The sequence below is a fragment of the Eleutherodactylus coqui genome, chromosome 10 (genome assembly GCF_035609145.1).
Source record: "Eleutherodactylus coqui strain aEleCoq1 chromosome 10, aEleCoq1.hap1, whole genome shotgun sequence".
Classification (NCBI taxonomy): Eukaryota; Metazoa; Chordata; class Amphibia; order Anura; family Eleutherodactylidae; genus Eleutherodactylus; species Eleutherodactylus coqui.
The window spans coordinates 20,815,040-20,835,488 of record NC_089846.1 but is presented as its reverse complement, the minus strand read 5'-3'; the positions used below and the strand labels follow the sequence as shown (position 1 = coordinate 20,835,488).

At 47.5% G+C, this 20,449-nt stretch overlaps 1 protein-coding gene across 2 annotated transcripts in view; it reads left to right on the top strand.

Moving 5' to 3' along the window:
- Positions 1 to 11,548: 11,548 nt before the first annotated feature.
- Positions 11,549 to 20,449, top strand: part of CCDC187 (coiled-coil domain containing 187) — a 90,530-nt gene continuing 81,629 nt past the window's right edge. For both annotated transcript variants that reach the window (XM_066580508.1, XM_066580507.1), the window contains exons 1-4: positions 11,549 to 11,664; positions 14,330 to 14,373; positions 17,543 to 17,642; positions 19,553 to 19,649. In XM_066580508.1, coding sequence (XP_066436605.1) covers positions 11,622 to 11,664; positions 14,330 to 14,373; positions 17,543 to 17,642; positions 19,553 to 19,649 — 284 coding nt within the window. In that variant the 5' untranslated portion in view covers positions 11,549 to 11,621. The remainder of the gene's footprint in view (positions 11,665 to 14,329; positions 14,374 to 17,542; positions 17,643 to 19,552; positions 19,650 to 20,449) is intronic.

The following is a 20,449-nucleotide window of genomic DNA, read 5'->3' as shown; positions in this document are numbered from 1 at the left end:
GTTCACTCGCCTCTGGATCGCCGTCCACACCTTGCACACAGATATGCTCCAGCAACAGAAATTTTCTTTAAATCTGGCTCCTGCCAGCCTTTATTCACAGCATACAGGTAACACAAACCCTACACAGTCCACATAAGCATTAGGCCTCATGTCCACGGGTAAATTAATATTTAAAATCCGCAGCGTTTCTCCCGCACACGGATCCGCGCCCATAGGGATGCATTGGACACCCGCAGGTAGTTAAATACCTGCGGATGTCATTTTTCCCTTCAGGCGCGGATCCGCGTGCGGGAAAACACCCGCAGCATGCTCCATTTTAGTGCGGGTCTCCCACAGGCTTCTATTGAAGCCTATGGAAGCCGTCCGGATCCGCGGCACACCCGCACCATAATTAAACTCACCTGTCCTGGACACTGCAGGTCTCCCTTCCTTCCCGGCCGGATCTTCTTTCTTCGGCCCAGCGGATGTGCCCGGCGCATGCGCGCGGCACACTGCCGGCGTGCCAAGCACATCCGCCAGGCCAAAGGAAGAAGATCCGGCCGGCAAGGAAGGAAGATCCGCATCGTCCGGAGAGGTGAGTTTATTCTTATTTTTTGGCCTCATGTCTGCGGGGTTGGAGGGACCCGCTGCGAATTCTCCATGAAGAATCCGCGGCGGGCCTGATTTTCCCCGTGGACATGAGGCCTTAGGGTTCGGAACCAACAGGGTTCTCTCACTAACCCCTCCTGGGGCGTCTGGAGGGCGTCTTCCTCCGTCAGAGCGGGTGACAAACCCAACTGGTCCAATACAAAGTCCATAAACACCCTACCTGGGTGTGAGGTTAGGGTTGTCGTCCCTGTCAACCTCAAGGCCTTTGCTGGTCCTCACTGGACCCCAGCTTGCAGCCTGTCCTGCACTGCCAAGCTGTAACTTCCCCCCTTGCTTCTGGCAGGAACTGGCTTTTATGCAACCTATCAGGTATTAACCCTATCTTTTACTTCCCAGGTATCAGACTGCCTAACTAGCACCCTCTGCAGTTCAGTTCTGATACCGCACCACTACACAACCTTGTGAGGTTTTCTCATGCAGCGATGTGGAGAGTATACCAAGATTAGCGCGATGGAGAAAGAACGTCCAGCGAAAGCAGAATCTTATGGCTGTTAACAATTTGCTGACGTAAGGGGTCAGAGAGGATGTCAAGATTTGTGCTGATGAACAGACGGTGCACCGTCAAGCAAACTGCAGCTGAATACAACACTGGTGCTCCAACTAACACGTACAAATGTAAAACTTGCCATACCTTAGCATGTATTGGCTGTAACGGCAGACGCCCATGGTGCCTAAGAGGAACAGACAGACGAGACTCTGGGGGGTGGCGCAAAAATCTTATCCCTGAGCAACGGAAAAACATCACCTGGTCAGCTGACACTAGATTTCTGTTGCATGGTGCTGACGGGAGGTCAGAATTTGGCACAAGCAGCATGAATAGTTGGCCCCTTCCTGACAGCTGATCTGAACATGTCAGCAATTCTGCAGGGGGCTGCATGGGCAGATTTACTCCCCAATGTGTTCACCACTCTTTTATATGCAGAAGTTGGTCTGTACTCACGCTTAATGTTTGGAGACCCACCAATATTTTCGTAAGGTGATAGAACAGCTAGTGGAACCTATGCTAGCACTAACTGCTGCGGTTCTGGAGGCCAATGTGCTATTAGCTGGCGGTCTGTAATAAAGTGGCCAGTCAGTGTATATGGTCTATTACAAGTACGCTCCTGTGGGTGTAACATCGCAGCAATCTCCGGCTGATCTTGTATCCTCCGAGTGTGGAGTTCATAGAGGGATTTGGCACGGAGGGAGAGCTGCTTTCCTCCATCTGCTGTACTCCGTTCAGATGGCTGGAGCCCATATCACGCACATGGTATTTGCAGCATATTTCAACCTAATGATCTGTTTATTTCCCAGGAGTGGAAACTGCTTCTTGCATTCTGTTCATTGTTGATACCACAAGAGGCGGACAACCAATGCTGAAGCTGCCAATGAATTGTATTATCTAGAAGGAGCAAATAAGGGCGATTGAACAATACCTCTGCAGCGCCACCTATAGGAAGGCAGCATTCCTGAAAGTCAATGTGAGACTCTTTATACAAGCTTTGTAACTATGACTGGGAATTGAAAGCCAAGCCAGAATCCATACACAGACAGCTGTTTCGTGGTTTTTGCCCCTCAGCAGTGTGCAGTAGGATTCTGAATTGGCTAGCAAGAGGCCTGTGATGTGGGTCAGGAACACTATCCTTTCTCTGTAAGGAGAGCACCTAGAAGGCGAGTGAGGAGACTTATAAGGCCATTCATGCTCCTCTGGGTAATATGCAAATAAGGGAGATGGAACAATACCTTTGCAGTGCCACCTATTGGAAAGCAGCATTCCTGCAAGTCAATGTTGGGCTCTTTATACAAGCCTTGTAACAATGACTGGGAATTGAAAATTATAAGGAAAGCACAGACAAAGCAGGACAGGCCAAGACACCTAAACACTAAAAATGTAGAAGCTCCCTGAAGGCTCCAAGATGTCTGCAGACAACGAGGGGACTTACTAAGCTAAATGCTTCAAACGTTCTGGATCTGTTTGTAAAAGAATGTGATACAAATGTATACCGAGACTCAAAAAGTATAATAAACATATAATTGCGGTGCAACAAGTGGAGGAAAAGTCATCAGTAGTTAAAGTTCCGGAATACTTCTGGAATGCTTTAGGCCGCCTGCAGATGGCCGGGTCGGATCCTGCTGCGAGAATTCTCGCAGCGTGATCTGACCCGCGCCCCTGCAGTGAGCAGTGCAGCCTACCTTCTTCCGCTCACCACTCTGGATCTGCTGTACGCGTCCCGCCTGGCGGGCCGGTGCACATGCGCAGTAAAGCGCGTGATGCGCCGGCAGTGATGGATGACACGGCCAGCAGCGACATGTATTCACATAATACTTACGCTGTGCTACAGCGTAAGTATAGCGTGACGGCCGGCTTCCATTGACTACAGCAAACAGAGCATGCCACGTGTTCTTTCACGCTGCAGAATTCCCCAGCACGAACATTCAGCTATTAGGTTCGGTAGAACCTAGTGGCTGTGGGACAACGCCGCGTAAAACGTGGCAAAAATACAGCGTGGGCATTAGCCTTTACGCAACGAAATGCCGACTTTATGAACGTTTTACGCATACGCTCATGTAAGCCTCTGGATGTAGACTGGAATGTTTCCACTCACTGACAGCAAGTATGAAAAGTTTGATTTACACAGGTGATACAAAAGGCATATATACAGGTTATATCCACATTGGGGGCCTCACAGGAGGCTCAGGTATAATAACTAGCAGATGTAAGTGGAGCAACGACAGCCGCTCAGATCACAATAAGCAACATAACTACATACTATAGGAGACTCACCCAATACTCCGACAGTCCAGTAACCTTATCTGCCTTGAGTTGTCTCTCCTGCAGTGATGTGAGGGCGCCATCTGCTGTTCATGGAAAGCAAAGACATACAGTCAGATTTGCAACAGGTGTACAAAAATAGTTACATTGTATCTTCTATTGACTAGTTTGACTTCTCCAGCATTTATAACAAATTGTACTGAAAGTCAGCTGAATTCACACGCTTTTACTTTATGTACATTGAATACCGCCTGCGCTGGGCCGCAGTTTTGCACAGTGGTTGTTGGCCATTTGTGTTTTACAAATATGTTTTAGGGCTTTTTACCCGGTAGCGGGTTTATTTTTTTAGGCTGCGATATCACTGCGTTTTTTTTCAATAGGACTTTCAAATGTTAAAATTCGCATTGCACAAAAAAAAAATAAATAAATAATCGCAAATGCACAAACTTGCAATTTTTGTGCAATGCTGGGAGTTGTAGTGCCACCACAGGGTACAGAGCGCCGTCTGACAGAACATGCTGGGAGTTGTAGTGCCACCACAGAGTACAGAGCGCCGTCTGACAGAACATGCTGGGGGTTGTAGTGCCACCACAGGGTACAGAGCGCCGTCTGACAGAACATGCTGGGAGTTGTAGTGCCACCACAGGGTACAGAGCGCCGTCTGACAGAACATGCTGGGAGTTGTAGTGCCACCACAGGGTACAGAGCGCCGTCTGACAGAACATGCTGGGAGTTGTAGTGCCACCACAGGGTACAGAGCGCCGTCTGACAGAACATGCTGGGAGTTGTAGTGCCACCACAGGGTACAGAGCGCCGTCTGACAGAACATGCTGGGAGTTGTAGTGCCACCACAGGGTACAGAGCGCCGTCTGACAGAACATGCTGGGAGTTGTAGTGCCACCACAGAGTACAGAGCGCCGTCTGACAGAACATGCTGGGGGTTGTAGTGCTACCACAGGGTACAGAGCGCCGTCTGACAGAACATGCTGGGAGTTGTAGTGCCACCACAGAGTACAGAGCGCCGTCTGACAGAACATGCTGGGGGTTGTAGTGCCACCACAGGGTACAGAGCGCCGTCTGACAGAACATGCTGGGAGTTGTAGTGCCACCACAGGGTACAGAGCGCCGTCTGACAGAACATGCTGGGAGTTGTAGTGCCACCACAGGGTACAGAGCGCCGTCTGACAGAACATGCTGGGAGTTGTAGTGCCACCACAGGGTACAGAGCGCCGTCTGACAGAACATGCTGGGAGTTGTAGTGCCACCACAGAGTACAGAGCGCCGTCTGACAGAACATGCTGGGGGTTGTAGTGCCACCACAGAGTACAGAGCGCCGTCTGACAGAACATGCTGGGGGTTGTAGTGCCACCACAGAGTACAGAGCGCCGTCTGACAGAACATGCTGGGGGTTGTAGTGCCACCACAGAGTACAGAGCGCCGTCTGACAGAACATGCTGGGGGTTGTAGTGCCACCACAGAGTACAGAGCGCCGTCTGACAGAACATGCTGGGGGTTGTAGTGCCACCACAGAGTACAGAGCGCCGTCTGACAGAACATGCTGGGAGTTGTAGTGCAACCACAGAGTACAGCGCGTCGTCTGACACAGCATGCTGGGAGTTGTAGTGCAACCACAGAGTACAGCGCGCCGTCTGACAGAACATGCTGGGAGTTGTAGTGCCACCACAGAGCACCATCTGACAGAACATGCTGGGAGTTGTAGTGCCACCACAGGGTACAGAGCGCCGTCTGACAGAACATGCTGGGGGTTGTAGTGCCACCGCAGAGTACAGAGCGCCGTCTGACAGAACATGCTGGGGGTTGTAGTGCCACCACACAGTACAGAGCGCTCTGACAGAACATGCTGGGAGTTGTAGTGCCACCACAGAGTACTAAGCGCCGTCTGACAGAACATGCTGGGAGTTGTAGTGCCACCACAGGGTACAGAGCGCCGTCTGACAGAACATGCTGGGAGTTGTAGTGCCACCACACAGTACAGAGCGCCGTCTGACGCAACATGCTGGGAGTTGTAGTGCCACCACAGAATACAGAGCGTCGTCTGACAGAACATGCTGGGAGTTGTAGTGCCACCACACAGTACAGAGCGCCGTCTGACGCAACATGCTGGGAGTTGTAGTGCCACCACAGAGAACAGAGCGCCGTCTGACGCAACATGCTGGGAGTTGTAGTGCCACCACAGAGTACTGAGCGCCGTCTGACAGAACATGCTGGGAGTTGTAGTGCCACCACACAGTACAGAGCGCCGTCTGACGCAACATGCTGGGAGTTGTAGTGCCACCACAGAGAACAGAGCGCCGTCTGATGCAACATGCTGGGAGTTGTAGTGCCACCACAGAGTACTGAGCGCCGTCTGACAGAACATGCTGGGAGTTGTAGTGCCACCACACAGTACAGAGCGCCGTCTGACAACATGCTGGGAGTTGTAGTGCCACCACAGGGTACAGAGCGCCGTCTGACGCAACATGCTGGGAGTTGTAGTGCCACCACACAGTACAGAGCGCAGCCTGACAGAACATGCTGGGAGTTGTAGTGCCACCACACAGTACAGAGCGCCGTCTGACAGAACATGCTGAGAGTTGTAGTGCCACCACAGAGTACAGAGCGCCGTCTGACAGAACATGCTGGGAGTTGTAGTGCCACCGCAGGGTACAGAGCGCCGTCTGACAGAACATGCTGGGAGTTGTAGTGCCACCACAGAGCACCATCTGACAGAACATGCTGGGAGTTGTAGTGCCACCACAGAGTACAGAGCGCCGTCTGACAGAACATGCTGAGAGTTGTAGTGCCACCACAGAGTACAGAGCGCCGTCTGACAGAACATGCTGGGAGTTGTAGTGCCACCACAGAGTACAGAGCATGCTGGGAGTTTTAGTGCCACCACACAGTACAGAGCGCCGTCTGACACAACATGCTGGGAGTTGTAGTGCCACCACAGAGTATAGAGCGCCGTCTGACACAACATGCTGGGAGTTGTAGTGCCACCACACAGTACAGAGCGCCGTCTGACAGAACATGCTGGGAGTTGTAGTGCCACCACAGAGTACTAAGCGCCGTCTGACAGAACATGCTGGGAGTTGTAGTGCCACCACAGGGTACAGAGCGCCGTCTGACAGAACATGCTGGGAGTTGTAGTGCCACCACACAGTACAGAGCGCCGTCTGACGCAACATGCTGGGAGTTGTAGTGCCACCACAGAATACAGAGCGTCGTCTGACAGAACATGCTGGGAGTTGTAGTGCCACCACACAGTACAGAGCGCCGTCTGACGCAACATGCTGGGAGTTGTAGTGCCACCACAGAGAACAGAGCGCCGTCTGACGCAACATGCTGGGAGTTGTAGTGCCACCACTGACTGACATGTAGTAGCATTAGAAGTTCTCACATGAGGAGTCTTTGCTGTCTGCGAGGGAGAAACCAAAAGTTCAACTTCACACTTACCCGCCTCTGCTGCCGCCGGAGGAGAAGCCACGCCCCCTCACCTGTGTGACCCGCCCCCTGCTCCTGCAGCTCCAGGTGAGTCGTGTATACAAGGAGCAGCGCTGTATATACAGGTAGTAGTGTGGTATACAGGTAGTAGTGTGGTATACAGGTAGTAGTGTGGTATACAGGTAGTAGTGTGGTATACACAGCGCTGTACCTGCGGTGTTATATGTCGGCGCTCTCACTGCTATTTGTCGCCACTCTATATGTTTAATAACAGACATGTTTTATCACCTGCATACAATACACAATATTCAGCTAATATGTAACTTGTCTGTTTATTTAGTAAATTCCCATGTCCAGTCTTGGTGCCCCTCACCCGCCTCAGGGCTCACTGGCACACAAGTATGTCGCTGTGCGATAGCCAATCATTAGAAACCTGCGTTTTTATTACGCACATAAAAAAACAACATGTCGTATTTTGGTGCGTAACACAAACCACTCGCTGTAGGCTGCGCAGCACGTACGCCTGTGCATGCATATCCACCGCGTCTTACCCCGTGTGAGTGAGCCCTATGCTGCGCCAAAGTACAACATACTGATCTTTTCATACTGTAATAAGAACGCAGGTGGGTGTGGCCTAATCCGATTTAATGCGCTTCTAGTACTGTGGCGAAACCGCGTCTTAGTTCACTCGATTTTTCAGCGATATCACATCACGGTCGCTTGCGATAAATCGTGCTTTTTTTAAAAAAAAATTTTCAGCACCATAGTTCAACAGGACTTTCTAATGTTAAAATTGAATCGCACAAAAATCGCAGGTTCGTGTGAAGCGATAAACAAGGAGGCTCCTGAGGGAAACAGGGGCTACAAAAAGGGGAAAACATCACACATTGCGGCACGGTGGAGCTCACTGCGATTTTTTCTTTCTCGCATGGTAGCATCAGAGAACGCATGGCTAATGTGAAGGGACCCATTGGAAAGCATGGGCTGCACATACAGGCACTTTCTCGTGCTGTCGCATTGAGTCAAAATCGCGTGATTTTGTCGCCCGTGTGAAAGCGGTTTAAAGGGAACCTGTCATCACCTTGGAGCCCCCAAACAGTGTCTTGTGCATTAAGTAAGTTCTGGGGCTGTGAGGTGAGGGACCGCGGAGTCCAGGGGGCTGTGCTCCATACTCATTGGTGCTCCGTTCCTGCACATTGTGTGGAGCCCCCGTTTTGAATACACAAATTTAATTTGTTTTTGCAGTACAATAGATAGTAATAATAATAAATCTCGCTGTATGTTGGATTCTGTTTACACTTATTGACGTTTTTGATAATTGGCGCAGGAAACGTGTGACTTATTCAGAAGCTTAGAAAAGTCTTCAGTTCCAGTGACACGCCAGCGTATTTGGTGGCGTTTAGTCAACCATTAAGGGATGGATGTCCTGTGTGATGGCGGATTGCCTGATCTCTGAGCATCATAGATTCATCTGAAGCTCAAGTTCGGTTCAGGAGACCCGCAGTCAAGTTGGGGGACACATCTGTGTTAGGCTGCTTCCACACGGGCGATCCGATATTGCCTTGAGAAAATCGCGGCGATATCGCATCTCTGTTCTGTGTGTGTGTGACATGCATGTAGCAGAACTGTGTGTGTGTGATGTGCATGTAGCAGAGCTGTGTGTGTGATGTGCATGTAGCAGAACTGTGTGTGTGTGATGTGCATGTAGCAGAGCTGTGTGTGTGATGTGCATGTAGCAGAACTGTGTGTGTGTGATGTGCATGTAGCAGAGCTGTGTGTGTGACGTGCATGTAGCAGAGCTGTGTGTGTGACGTGCATGTAGCAGAGCTGTGTGTGTGACGTGCAGGTAGCAGAGCTGTGTGTGAGTGTGCCGTGCAGGTAGCAGAGCTGTGTGTGAGTGTGCCGTGCAGGTAGCAGAGCTGTGTGTGAGTGTGCCGTGCAGGTAGCAGAGCTGTGTGTGAGTGTGCCGTGCAGGTAGCAGAGCTGTGTGTGAGTGTGCCGTGCAGGTAGCAGAGCTATGTGTGAGTGTGCCGTGCAGGTAGCAGAGCTGTGTGTGAGTGTGCCGTGCAGGTAGCAGAGCTGTGTGTGAGTGTGCCGTGCAGGTAGCAGAGCTGTGTGTGAGTGTGACATGCAGGTAGCAGAGCTGTGTGTGAGTGTGCCGTGCAGGTAGCAGAGCTGTGTGTGAGTGTGCCGTGCAGGTAGCAGAGCTGTTTGTGAGTGTGACGTGCAGGTAGCAGAGCAGTGTGGCACATTGAGCCACCAGAAACACTGGTACTATAATTTCCTAATAATTACTAGTATCTCCCTAAATAGTAGTTAGTAGGTTAGTGAGTGCAATAGTGAAGCGGGTGATGATGGTGTTATGGCTCGGTGGTAACAGATGAAGGCAGAGGTAGCATACATTTTCTAAAAACAAACTTTACTGAACTATGGTTAACATTTCACTTCATAGGAGGGTATTTGGCTCTTCTGGGTTGTTGTTCGTAGAGCAGAATCCTCTCCTGATCAGCTTTGGATCCTCTGTTTCCAGGAGGTATGGCTTAGACCGAGGCGATGATACTGATTGCCACTCCATTTTTGGATCTTAGTGTCATCTTCACTCCCTGAAGAGCTGCAGAACCTTCCTCGCTGGCAGAGCTCCAAGCTGGTGTTCTAGGTGGTCACTGATGTATCAGAACCTTCTCCTCCCGATGTTTAGAAGAACAAGCCTTGTGTCTGTTTGCAGGAGGTTTTGCATAACTCAGACATTGTTACTAAATGTATCCATGTTTGGGTCCTGGTGTCTTTTTTTTACTCTTTAAGGTCTCATGCACACGGGAGGGTTTTTGCAGCGGAATCCGCGGTGTGTGTGTGCGCACGGTTTCCGCAGCATTGTCCGTCCATAGCATACAATGAAAAAGTGTTTTTTTTTAATGCACACGAGCGGAAACCAGAGCAGCATGCTGTATTTCACAGCGTTTCCGTGTGGACGACTTCCATTGAAGTCAATGGAAGCCGTCCGATTCTGGCTTTTCCACAATCATCATTGTATCATTGTTCAGAGCTTCGGCCATCTGACCAAATGCGTTGGAATCCCGTGTTTCAGATGCCTGCTTTTCACCGCGTATCTTCCGTCAAACGGCGATCGCGAATTTCACAATTAAAATCCATTTGTGTGAGACTCCCTTAAGGGCTTATTTTTTGCGTGATGAGCTGTAATTTTTAAAGGAACTATTTTGGGGTACATATGACTTTTTTGATCACTGTTTTTCCATTTTTCTGTGAGGCAATTTAACGAAAAAGCATTTGGGCGCCATTGTCTTTTTAAATAGCATTTGCCATGAAGAATAAGGCCGCTTCCACATGGGCAATTTTGTCGCATTCAATGAATGGCTGTGATTGGCTACAAAATCGCGATTTTACCACGAGAAAACGCAGCAATATCGCACAGACCACAGATGCAATATCGCTGCGATTTTCTCATGTCCATATCGTTGTCGCCTGTGGGGAAGTGGCCTAACATAGTATTTTAGGCTGAAGAAAGCCCCCTGTCCATCAATGTTGCTCCAAAGGAAGGAAAAAATCCCTAATTAAGTAGAAGCCAATTTTCCTAATTTTAGGGGAAAAAATTCCCCCAGGTCCTAAATCTGGCAGTCAGAAGAAATTCCTGGTTTACGAACCCTTCTGAAGTAGTCAGTGACTGTAACATGTAACAAGTGTGTTCAGTGTATTGTATGGGGTGTTACGGATGCAGCGATATCAAGCATATATATATATATATAATCTATTTTTAACAAAAAAGTGCAGAATTTTTTTTCACTTATTAAATATTTTTTTATGTATTATTTTTTATGTGGTTTTAGGATTTTTTTATATTTAATTTTTTTACATTTTCTTTATGTTTTCGTAGGAAACTTGAACCTGTGATCACTATAATGCAGTGTATTATCTCTTTTATTGCTTCTGGCGTTGGTTTATCATGGCAACCCATTGGCCCTTCGCTATTGGATGGCAGAGGGTTGATGATGTCACAGGGGGAACTCTCTCTTTATGTTAGCTCTACATAATATAATCAACATAGTTTGTGGCATGTCAGGGGTTAATGGCGGGTATCGGCGTGATCTCCGCTTACCTGTCTTCTTCTGTACTACGAATGGTCCGGCCGTCGCACATGCGCAGTACAGAATTTCCCGCGCTGCTGCTAGGCGATGACGCGGGTATTCGCAGCCAATCCGGAATTGACATTCCAGCTAGGCTGCAGACCGGACGGCTTTCTGCTGCGATTTTTCATCTGCGAGCAGAAACCGCAATTGGTTTCCGCTCATATGCATGAAGAATCACTCTTGCATAGCATGCGAAGGCAGTATGTGCTGCGGATCCCAGAGGCCGTCGCCCGCTACAAATTCCGTTATGCGAAGCCGCTCATGTGCATGAGTCCTTACAGATCTGGCGATGCCAATGCCCGATCCTGCTTTCCTCTGGCAGCAAATGATGACGGTTTATGATATAAAGTAGCAGAGAATTTCCCTAAAGACATTGCAGCTCCCTACAGCCTGATATGGCTGATAACAGGAAGCAATAGATTGCACTAATCACTTTGCAGCCCTGGTATGTGGAGTATCATGACCAGCAGTAGAATCATATTTCACCTAACACTTCGGTAAAGTTTGTTAGAAAGTTGGTGACTTGTCAAATGTCTGTAACCGGGGTGACGATCCACGCACAAACACTCACGCCTCCAAGCGGAAGGAGATTAGAGGAACGCCACAATAGTCTGCAACGTCTCTTCTGTAGGATCATGTCTTCAGAGGAGGACCGGGAGCCGGCCAGCCATGTGCAAGGTGAGTGCAAAGTAATGGCTGACACGCTCTACTTTAATATACAAGGTCTGTGGCAAAAAATGAATAAAGCGCTGCATCATATCTGTAGTCTATTTTTTGCGCGGTGGCACACCTGGCATCCGCAGCGAGTGAGGTTGGTGGCATATCTGGGGTGCCAGGATGCCGCTGTGCAGGGAAATACAAGGGCATGTATTACTAAATCAGCACTGTGGCCCCTTTTACTCCCAGAGTCAGACCCTCACCAACGATGGGCAATCCCTGTGATCACCTTACAATATGGGCTTACCCCTGTAAAGCGTCACTTGTGCTTTTAAAGGGTTTTCTACTTCAGTGAACTCTCTTGTCAGAAGGGTTCCCTGAGATTAAATCGAATATATTTTCGGCAAATTAGATTATGAAGAGTCATTACTGTGTAGTAACAACTAGTAATAATTTGTACCAATTAACCCTTTCCAATGCAATTTGTATCCTGGTTTTCCTAGGGGGCTTACTCTTTTTCTGCTGTTATACAACGGCGCTATCTGCTGGCTAAAGCCAGTACTGCATGAGGTGACACGTTGGATAGGCTCCGACAGCAGAGAGGCTGGCAATATACAGTAAGAGAACCCCGACGGACGTCTTCCAACATCGGAGCTGTACAGCCTTAAATCATAATGTCTTTAGACGTCAGACAGTGGATTGGAAAGGGTTAATATCATTTTTGAGTTGAAGGGGTATTCCCAAAGTTGTCTTTTATCTCCTAATTATAGGGTGGGTGATTAAAAAATCTGATTGATAGGGGCCTCAATGTTGAGACCCCCAGCGATCCCAAGACCAGGGGTCTCATATCCCCCTCTCACTGTAGGTTCACTGCACTCACCCGCTATGAGGAGGAGAAGGGAATGGTGGTTGAACATGAATGGTGCCAATTAATACATCTTCATTGGGGCTTCTGGTACTTGTACTTGGCTATTTCCATCAGCCTCATCGAAATGAATGGAGTGGCATTCGCACATTTGAACCTGCTCCATTTAATCTCCACATAACTGCAGGTGGGTGTATAATGGACTACCCTAAAGGGTTAAGCTGTTGTTATGGTGGCAGTAAGATGCACCAAAAATTGTGCCAAAGTTTGCACTAAAGGACACTTATTGATTGTCCAAGGTTTCCCAAAAACAGTAAGCCAGAAGTCCTGCCCGTTAGTTTGCAGGGAGCGTCTGAGTGCAGGAGGTGCGGTTGGAGCACCAGTAGGCCTCATTAACCCTATTAAGCCGCGATAGAACGTCGGCCGAAAACCGTGACCATGTAAGGCATTGGATTCCAATGCATTCGTTCCTATGGGCGATTTTCAGGTGCGTGAAAAATTGCACCGTTAAAGCGTCAAATCGGTGACCGCTTTTGGTCGCCGATTTTTTACGCTGCATCGAAAGATTGGTTTTTACTAGAGATGAGCGAACGTGCTCGGCCACGCCCCTTTTTCGCCCGAATACCGCGATTTTCGAGTACTTCCGTACTCGGGCGAAAAAATTCGGGGGTCGCCGTGGCGGCGCGGGGGGTTGCAGTGGGGAGTGGGGGGGAGAGGGAGAGAGAGAGAGGGCTCCCCCCTGTTCCCCACTGCTACCCCCCACGCCGCCACGCCTCTCCCCACCCCCCGGCGCACCCGAGTACTTTTCACCCGAGTAGTGAAGTACTCGAAAATCGCGGTATTCGGGCGAAAAAGGGGCGGGGCCAAGCACGTTCGCTCATCTCTAGTTTTTACCTATCTTTTGGCAAAAATCGATGGAGGCTCCTATGGGAGATGAAAAAAAGGGAGGGGGAGGGAGTTTAGTTGCGTCCAATGCTTGGAAACGAAGACTGCTGCCTCTATTTAAGCATTTGAAGTCTTTCCGCCGACCGACAGAATTTCGCGCTGTAGTGTATTTTTCACGCGATGTGCCCGTGTGAATGGACGAGAAAACACAAATTAATCTCGAGACTCAATCATAACGCTTGTGTGAATGAGGCCTTAGAGAAAGGCACAGAAAGAGGCCCGGAGGTTGTGAGGTCATTCGTAAAGTATTACTGTTCTGGGGTTCTTGTTGTTTCAGATTGTGCCACAGTATTAGCCATCCTGGAGTCGGGTTAGTCATAGCTGGCAACCAGTGATTCATCCAATACCTTTGTAATTCCTCCAACCTATCAGACTGTTAGTGCCTATTAGAGATGAGCGAGTATACTCGCTAAGGCATATTACTCGAGCGAGTAGTGCCTAAGCCGAGTATCTCCCCGCTCGTCTCTAAAGATTTGGGGGGCGGGGAGCGGCGGGGCAGAGCGGGGAGGAACGGAGGGGAGATCTCTCTCTCTCTCCCACTCTCCCCACGCTCCCCGCCGCAACTCACCTGTCACCCGCGCCGGCCCCCGAATCTTTAGAGACGAGCGGGGAGATACTCGGCTAAGGCACTACTCGCTCGAGTAATGTGCCTTAGTGAGTATACTCGCTCATCTCTAGTGCCTATCCTATTGATAGGTGATAAAAGTCCATTTTGGGAATACCCCCTTATAAACTCCTATTTTATGTATTCTGTGTCTACAGGATATTTTTGTTACTACATCATGTTTTATGGTTTATAGACTGAATATTTCTGAACCTGTAATTTCTCTTGAATATTCTATTGTAAGCTGATTTTTATATTGCTTTACCCTTTAGACGTGTCTCGTGCCTGGGACAGCCTCCTAGAAGCTAAACATGTGGTAAGTGAAATCTATGTAAGGTTCAATCATACTTAACAAATTGGATGCAACTATTTCATAATCACGGTTACACACCGCACGCTGACTGAACACTATAAGGGTAGGTTTATGTAACATGTAGGGTATGTTTCCATGTGGCGGAAACACTGCGGATTATGTCCACCAGTAAGTTATAGTTAATGAATAGTGATGAGCGAGTATACTCGCTAAAGGCAATTGTTCGAGCGAGCATTGCCTTTAGCGAGTATCTCCCCCGCTCGACACTGTAGGTTTGGGTGCCGACGCGGGGGAGCTGTGAGTAGCTGCTGTCAGCAGGGGGGAGAGAGGGAGAGAGAGATCTCCCCTCCGTTCCTCCCCGCTCTCCTCCGGCGCTCCCTGCCCGCCGCCGGCACCCGAACCTTTTGCCTCGAGTGGGCAGGTACTCGCTAAGGGCAATGCTCGCTCATCTATATTAATGAACTGTGTTTTTACAGGTCATTGGTTAGACTAAATAAAAAAATCAAAATCATAAAACAAAAACACGCGTTTGGTATCGCTGCGTCCGTAAAAGTCCGCTCTATCAAAGTAATGCATTATTTACCCCGCACGGTGAACATTGTTCAAAATAAAAATTAAGAACGACAGAAATGCGCTGTTTGGCCATTCTGTCTCCAAGAAAAAAATGCAATAAAAAGTGATCAAAAAGTCTTATGTATTCCAAAATGGTACTAAACACAAACTACAGGATGTCCTACAAGAAATGAGCCTTCGCACAACTATGTGGAGGGAAAAATAAAAATGTTATTGCGCGCAGAAGATGGCGGCAGAAAATAATTTTAAAACAAATTAAATGTCTGAAAAAAAATAAAAGTAGTACAGCAAAAAAAATAAATTCATAAGTTGGGTATCATAGTAATCGTACTGACCCATAGAATGAAGTTATCTTGTCATTTTTGTTGGAGTTTGTGGGCTGTAATACGTACCAAAAAATGGTGGAATTTCGTTTTCTTTTTTTCATTTTATTCCACTTAGAACTTGTTTAAAGTTTTTCAGTACATTAAATAGCACCAGTGAAAAATACAACTCGTCCCACAAAAAACAAGCCCTCATACAGCGACGTTAATGCATAACTGAAGGAGTTACGATTTTTTGAAAAAAAAAAAAAAGAATGCCTGGTCACTAAGGGTTAAATAACTTGAAAATGAGACGTGCTGCTATTCAGTTTTACCTGTGGAATCAGCAGGTTTTAATTTTTTTTACCTTCTTCTTATTGGCATTTCAAGGAAAACATACACGAGTAGGGCGCATTCAGACGACCATATATCGGCTGGGTTTTTACGCCCGGACGATATACGGTGTCCTTGTCTGCAGGAGGAGGGGAAAGATGGAAAAGCCAGGAGCAGGAAGTGAGCTCCCGCCCCCTCTCTCCGCCCCTTGCCACTATTTGCAATAGGAGGGGGTGAGATGGGGCGGAGCTAAGTCCCGTTGCTTAGCTCCGCCCCTGTCCCGCTCCTACTATTGCAAATAGTGGCGAGGGGCAGGAGCTCAGTTCCTGCTCCTGGCTCTTCCATCCTCCCCCGTCCTGCAGACAAGACACCGTATATCGGCTCGGCGTGAAAACCCAGCCGATATACGTTCGTCTAAATAAGCCCGTAAGCTGTAATAGTTACACAAAGTTTAGCTCACATAGCATACACTTCTGTTACAGAGGCGTTTCCTCCTCTAGTAATCATCATTAGTAGTTTCTGTGTACAGGGTGATGCCGAGCTCAGCAGGTTTTAATATCAATTACTTTCTGCTACGAAAATTTAAAAAAAATTTGTTGCACAGTGTTATTGTTCAAAAAATCCTTCAAACAAGTGAAAATGAACGATAATCATTGGGTCTAAACGCAGCGAACGACTGCATAAAAAGCTTCATTGGCTCATTTGCTTATCGTTAGGTTCAACCCACTTAGCACCAAGTGTTTCGGTACTAAAAGACCAGACGCTTTTTAGGGGCTTTACTGCCCTATTTTGTTTTCTTCTGCTACCAAAATTATTTTTACTGCATTCTTTCCCCATGACATATAGGGGGATTTTTTTAATGTTTTTTTTTAGTTTTATTACTGGCTAAAAAATGATTTTTTTAAAAAAAATTATAGTTTATTTTTAAAATTAGTATATTTGTGCTAAAATAAAGTACAGGAACGGGCTCTGCATTATGTTTCAGATGTTTTGATATATAATTTGTATAGTTTTGGATTACAGGGCGCAGAGGACATCTGTTTTGGTTGGCGTCGGTGGTTGGTCATTTTCTTTTTTATGTATATATTTTTAGTTTATTTTGTAATTATATTTTTACTTATTTTCGTAACAATTTTTTTAACATCTGGGGGTCATTCACATTGTCTTTTTTTATTTCATACTTTTCTACTGAAATCATTCCCCTGTAGTGACATCAGTCACTAACAGAGCTGATCGGGGTCTGCTAGGATCCTGTAGCTCTGCTGTAGCAGAGGGCATCCGGCAGTCACGTGATCGCCGGGTCATATAGCGAACAAACACTTCCGCTTTCAATTTTTAGTACATAGCTCCCATTGAGCACCATGTAGGTTGGAAACGAGAAGGCAGAAGCAATCAAAAAACGCTTCTCACTTCTCCTCTGGGTCCTCAGCTGTGTCTGACAGCTGAGAACCCGACCTGCTCCTGCTTGATTGCACTAGCAGAGACTTTAATCCTATGCAGTACATCTACTATCGGATTAGAGCCCAGTACCAAGCGCTGTATATTTACCGCGCTTGGTCCTTAAGGGGTTAAACGGCAGTTGTTCAGTCCCTCTCATTCACTTATACAGCGAATGTGAAAGACTGAATGATTCTTGTTTAAACGAGCCAATGATGCCTCTGCCTGTCTAAACAGGCTGCATGAGGGCGAATGAGCTAACCGTGCTGTCACTTGCTCATTCGCTCATTCAAACGAGAATTTACTCGTTTAAAGGGACCTTAAGTGTTCAGTTACCTAGTAGCACCCCTACAGGGGAAATTACTCATTACACAGTGTCCATTCACATCAGTGGGTTGTTTGTGTATTCAGGACAAGTCCCCCATAGACTGAAGCTATACTTCTACCAGATGTGGTCTTGATGATCTCTAGAGTTACCCCTTAAATTCTCACTGCCTAATAGTAATACATGTCATGTTTTTTTTAAGTTACAGGGAATAGAAAATAAGGTTGATATTCAGAATCAGCGTCGTAACCAGGCTCAGAAGATACGTCGGAGATTACAGCGTGAAAGGAGTTCATTTCCTGGTAAGTCACTGGCCTCAGAATACTAAGAAGTTTTTCAGAACTAAACTATTGATGACCTATTCTCAAGACAGATCATCAATAGTTGGATAGGCAGGTGTCCGCCGCTCGAGATCACCACCAATCAGCTGATTGAAAAGACCGCAGCCTCTTCTCAGACATGTGACATCACGTTTATCGATCACATGGCCTGAGAGCGGCTCAGTCAAATTCAAATGAATGGAATTGAGCTACTATACCAGACACAGTTGCTTTACAATGCACAGGACTATGCCTGGTATGGACTGAAGTGACAGTGGTGCTCAGCCAAATGCCACTGTCTCTTCAATCAGCTGATCAGTGGGGGTTCCGAGCTGGGGACTGCCAGCTATCGATTATTGACAACCTATCCAGAGGGTAGGTCATCCTGAGAATATGTTATCAATAGTTTATTCCCAGAAAACTTCTTTAGAGGGGTTTCTCATCTTGGGGTCCTTTTAACACAATTCGATATAATAAGTGCTTATCAACAAAGCATGTTAATCTTCGTTCCTTTACAGTTTTTTTTTTTTACACATTGTAGAATGGTAGTACACAGAATGGCCTGTAGGGGGCTGTAGACAGGCATTCTTGTACCTGAAAGGAAGGAGAATACCTGTGGGTATAGCAGGAAGTAAGATAAAAGTATCAGTTCCTGCCACACTCAAGGGGAAATTGGCTGAAAGACAGAGAGAGAGGCTGCAGAGGCAGCATCAAGAACTAGGAACCTGAGGTATGAAGAAGGATTGTTACTACCATCTTTCATGCCCATAGAACCAGCTGAACATCTCCCGGTTCATACGAGGTTATGTCCAGCCAACCAGTCCACGTATTTACGCTTGCTGAAAAACAACCATTTACCAACAAATGACGATTCGCTCGTTTTTTAGCTGACTGTTGTCCTTTTTACACAGCCCAACAAGCGGGAGAATGTAAATTCGGAGAATGTTTGTGCCCCATTAATTATGTAATTTAAAAGGACAGTCAGACATTTATAGTATATTCACAGGAAACGACTAAAAGAGTAGATTACTTGTCAAACCGAGAACTTGGCGTCATTTTACATGGGATGATTATTGGGTAGTTACTAGAGATGAGCGAGTATACTCACTAAAGGCAATTGCACGAGCGAGCATTGCCTTTAGCGAGTACCTGCCCGCTCGAGACGGAAGGTTCGGGTGCCTGCGCGGGGGAGCGGTAAGAAGCGGCAGTCAGCAGGAGGGAGTGGGGGGGGAGAGGAAGAGAGAGATCTCCCCTCCGTTCCTCCCCGCTCTCCCCCGCGGCTCCCTGCCCGCTGCCGGCACCCGAACCTTCCGTCTCAAGCGGGCAGGTACTCGCTAAAGGCAATGCTCGCTCGGGCAATTGCCTTTAGTGAGTATACTCGCTCATCTCTAGTAGTTACGTTTTCAGTGAAAGAACGGGGAGCGGTTGGGGATCGCTTCCGGCTGCCCACCTCCAGTCACAGTAAACAGGTTGTCATTCATAGATGAACGATTGCCTGTTTACACGGCCCCGATCCGATTTTAATTTTGGCCTGCAGAAACTGAACAATGAACGATAAGCACACTAATTCTCATTTGTGGTACAGCGTTTACACTGAATGATATCGTTTTGTGTAGAAGTACCCTAACACGAAACCTTGGGGCTGCAGATATGGGGAATTGTAGGAGCCTCAGTCGCTGAGTTATCCAAGTGTGAAAGAAAGTGTTATTTACGGAGGCCGAGGGCCAAGAACTGTTTAGTTTAAGATAATGCAGAAATAGATTTGCTGGCACACGGTGTAAGCGGGCAAGTTTGAACCTGCCTGAGATAAGGACACAAGATGAAACTTAGCTGTCAGGCAGCCGAGAGGGGCTGCAAGACTGTAATTAAATTCAAGTATGTTCATTGTCTAGGTCCGGCTTCCTATTCTTCAGTCATCAATGATTCTTCACATCTAGAGAGACGACCGATCTATCAAAGGAAACCTGACGAGACCTTCACCTTACACAGGTGAGCGTGTTAGGGAGATTATGGTGCAAACCATTGTCTCCGTCTTAAGGTGAAGCTCCATTTAAAGGCCCTTTAATACGCAACGATTATCGCTCAAAAGCCATTTTTTGAGCGATAATCGTTGCTTGTAAATGTGTGTCCATTGTGCACTTTTCGTTCATCGCTGACTTCAGCTCAGCTTACAAATCCGTCGTCCTTGATAAGAGGGACCGCACGTTGAGTTCTCTGCGAACAGCGCTGATAATATTATTTCAGCAGCTGTCCCGCTGGAGAACAATAATGATGCGTTTAGAGAACAGACCACCCACTGTTCTCTAAATACATGCAAATGAATCTAGTTAGCTACTAATGGGCTGATTAGCTCAAAATGCTCGCTCAAAACTGTCAGTTTCTGACAAATTTTGAGCGATCATCTGTGTAAACGGACCTCAAGGAAATTGATCTGATAGACACGTGGGGTATAAGTAGGCAGATAGGCTATTGGGCAGCTCAGTGCCAAGCTTCATTGTTTTTTTCGCCGCTTCATGTTGTCATTGCATAGTAATGATGTGTTGGCTAAAGGGCCATTTACACGAGACAATTATCGGTCACTATTCGGTCACAGGTTCCTATCGTTGACCTTCAGGTAGTATAAAAACCATTGCTGGATCGCGGGCTTGTCGCTTAGTGTAAACGCTCCCCGCTAAAGGTGAAGCGCTGAGCGAGAAGCCCATGATCCAGCAGTGAAGTCTGGCAGTGTAAACACTCTGCACAAGCGCCAATGGCCTTAGCGGTGACGTCCGCTCTCATGCAGTTGTCTA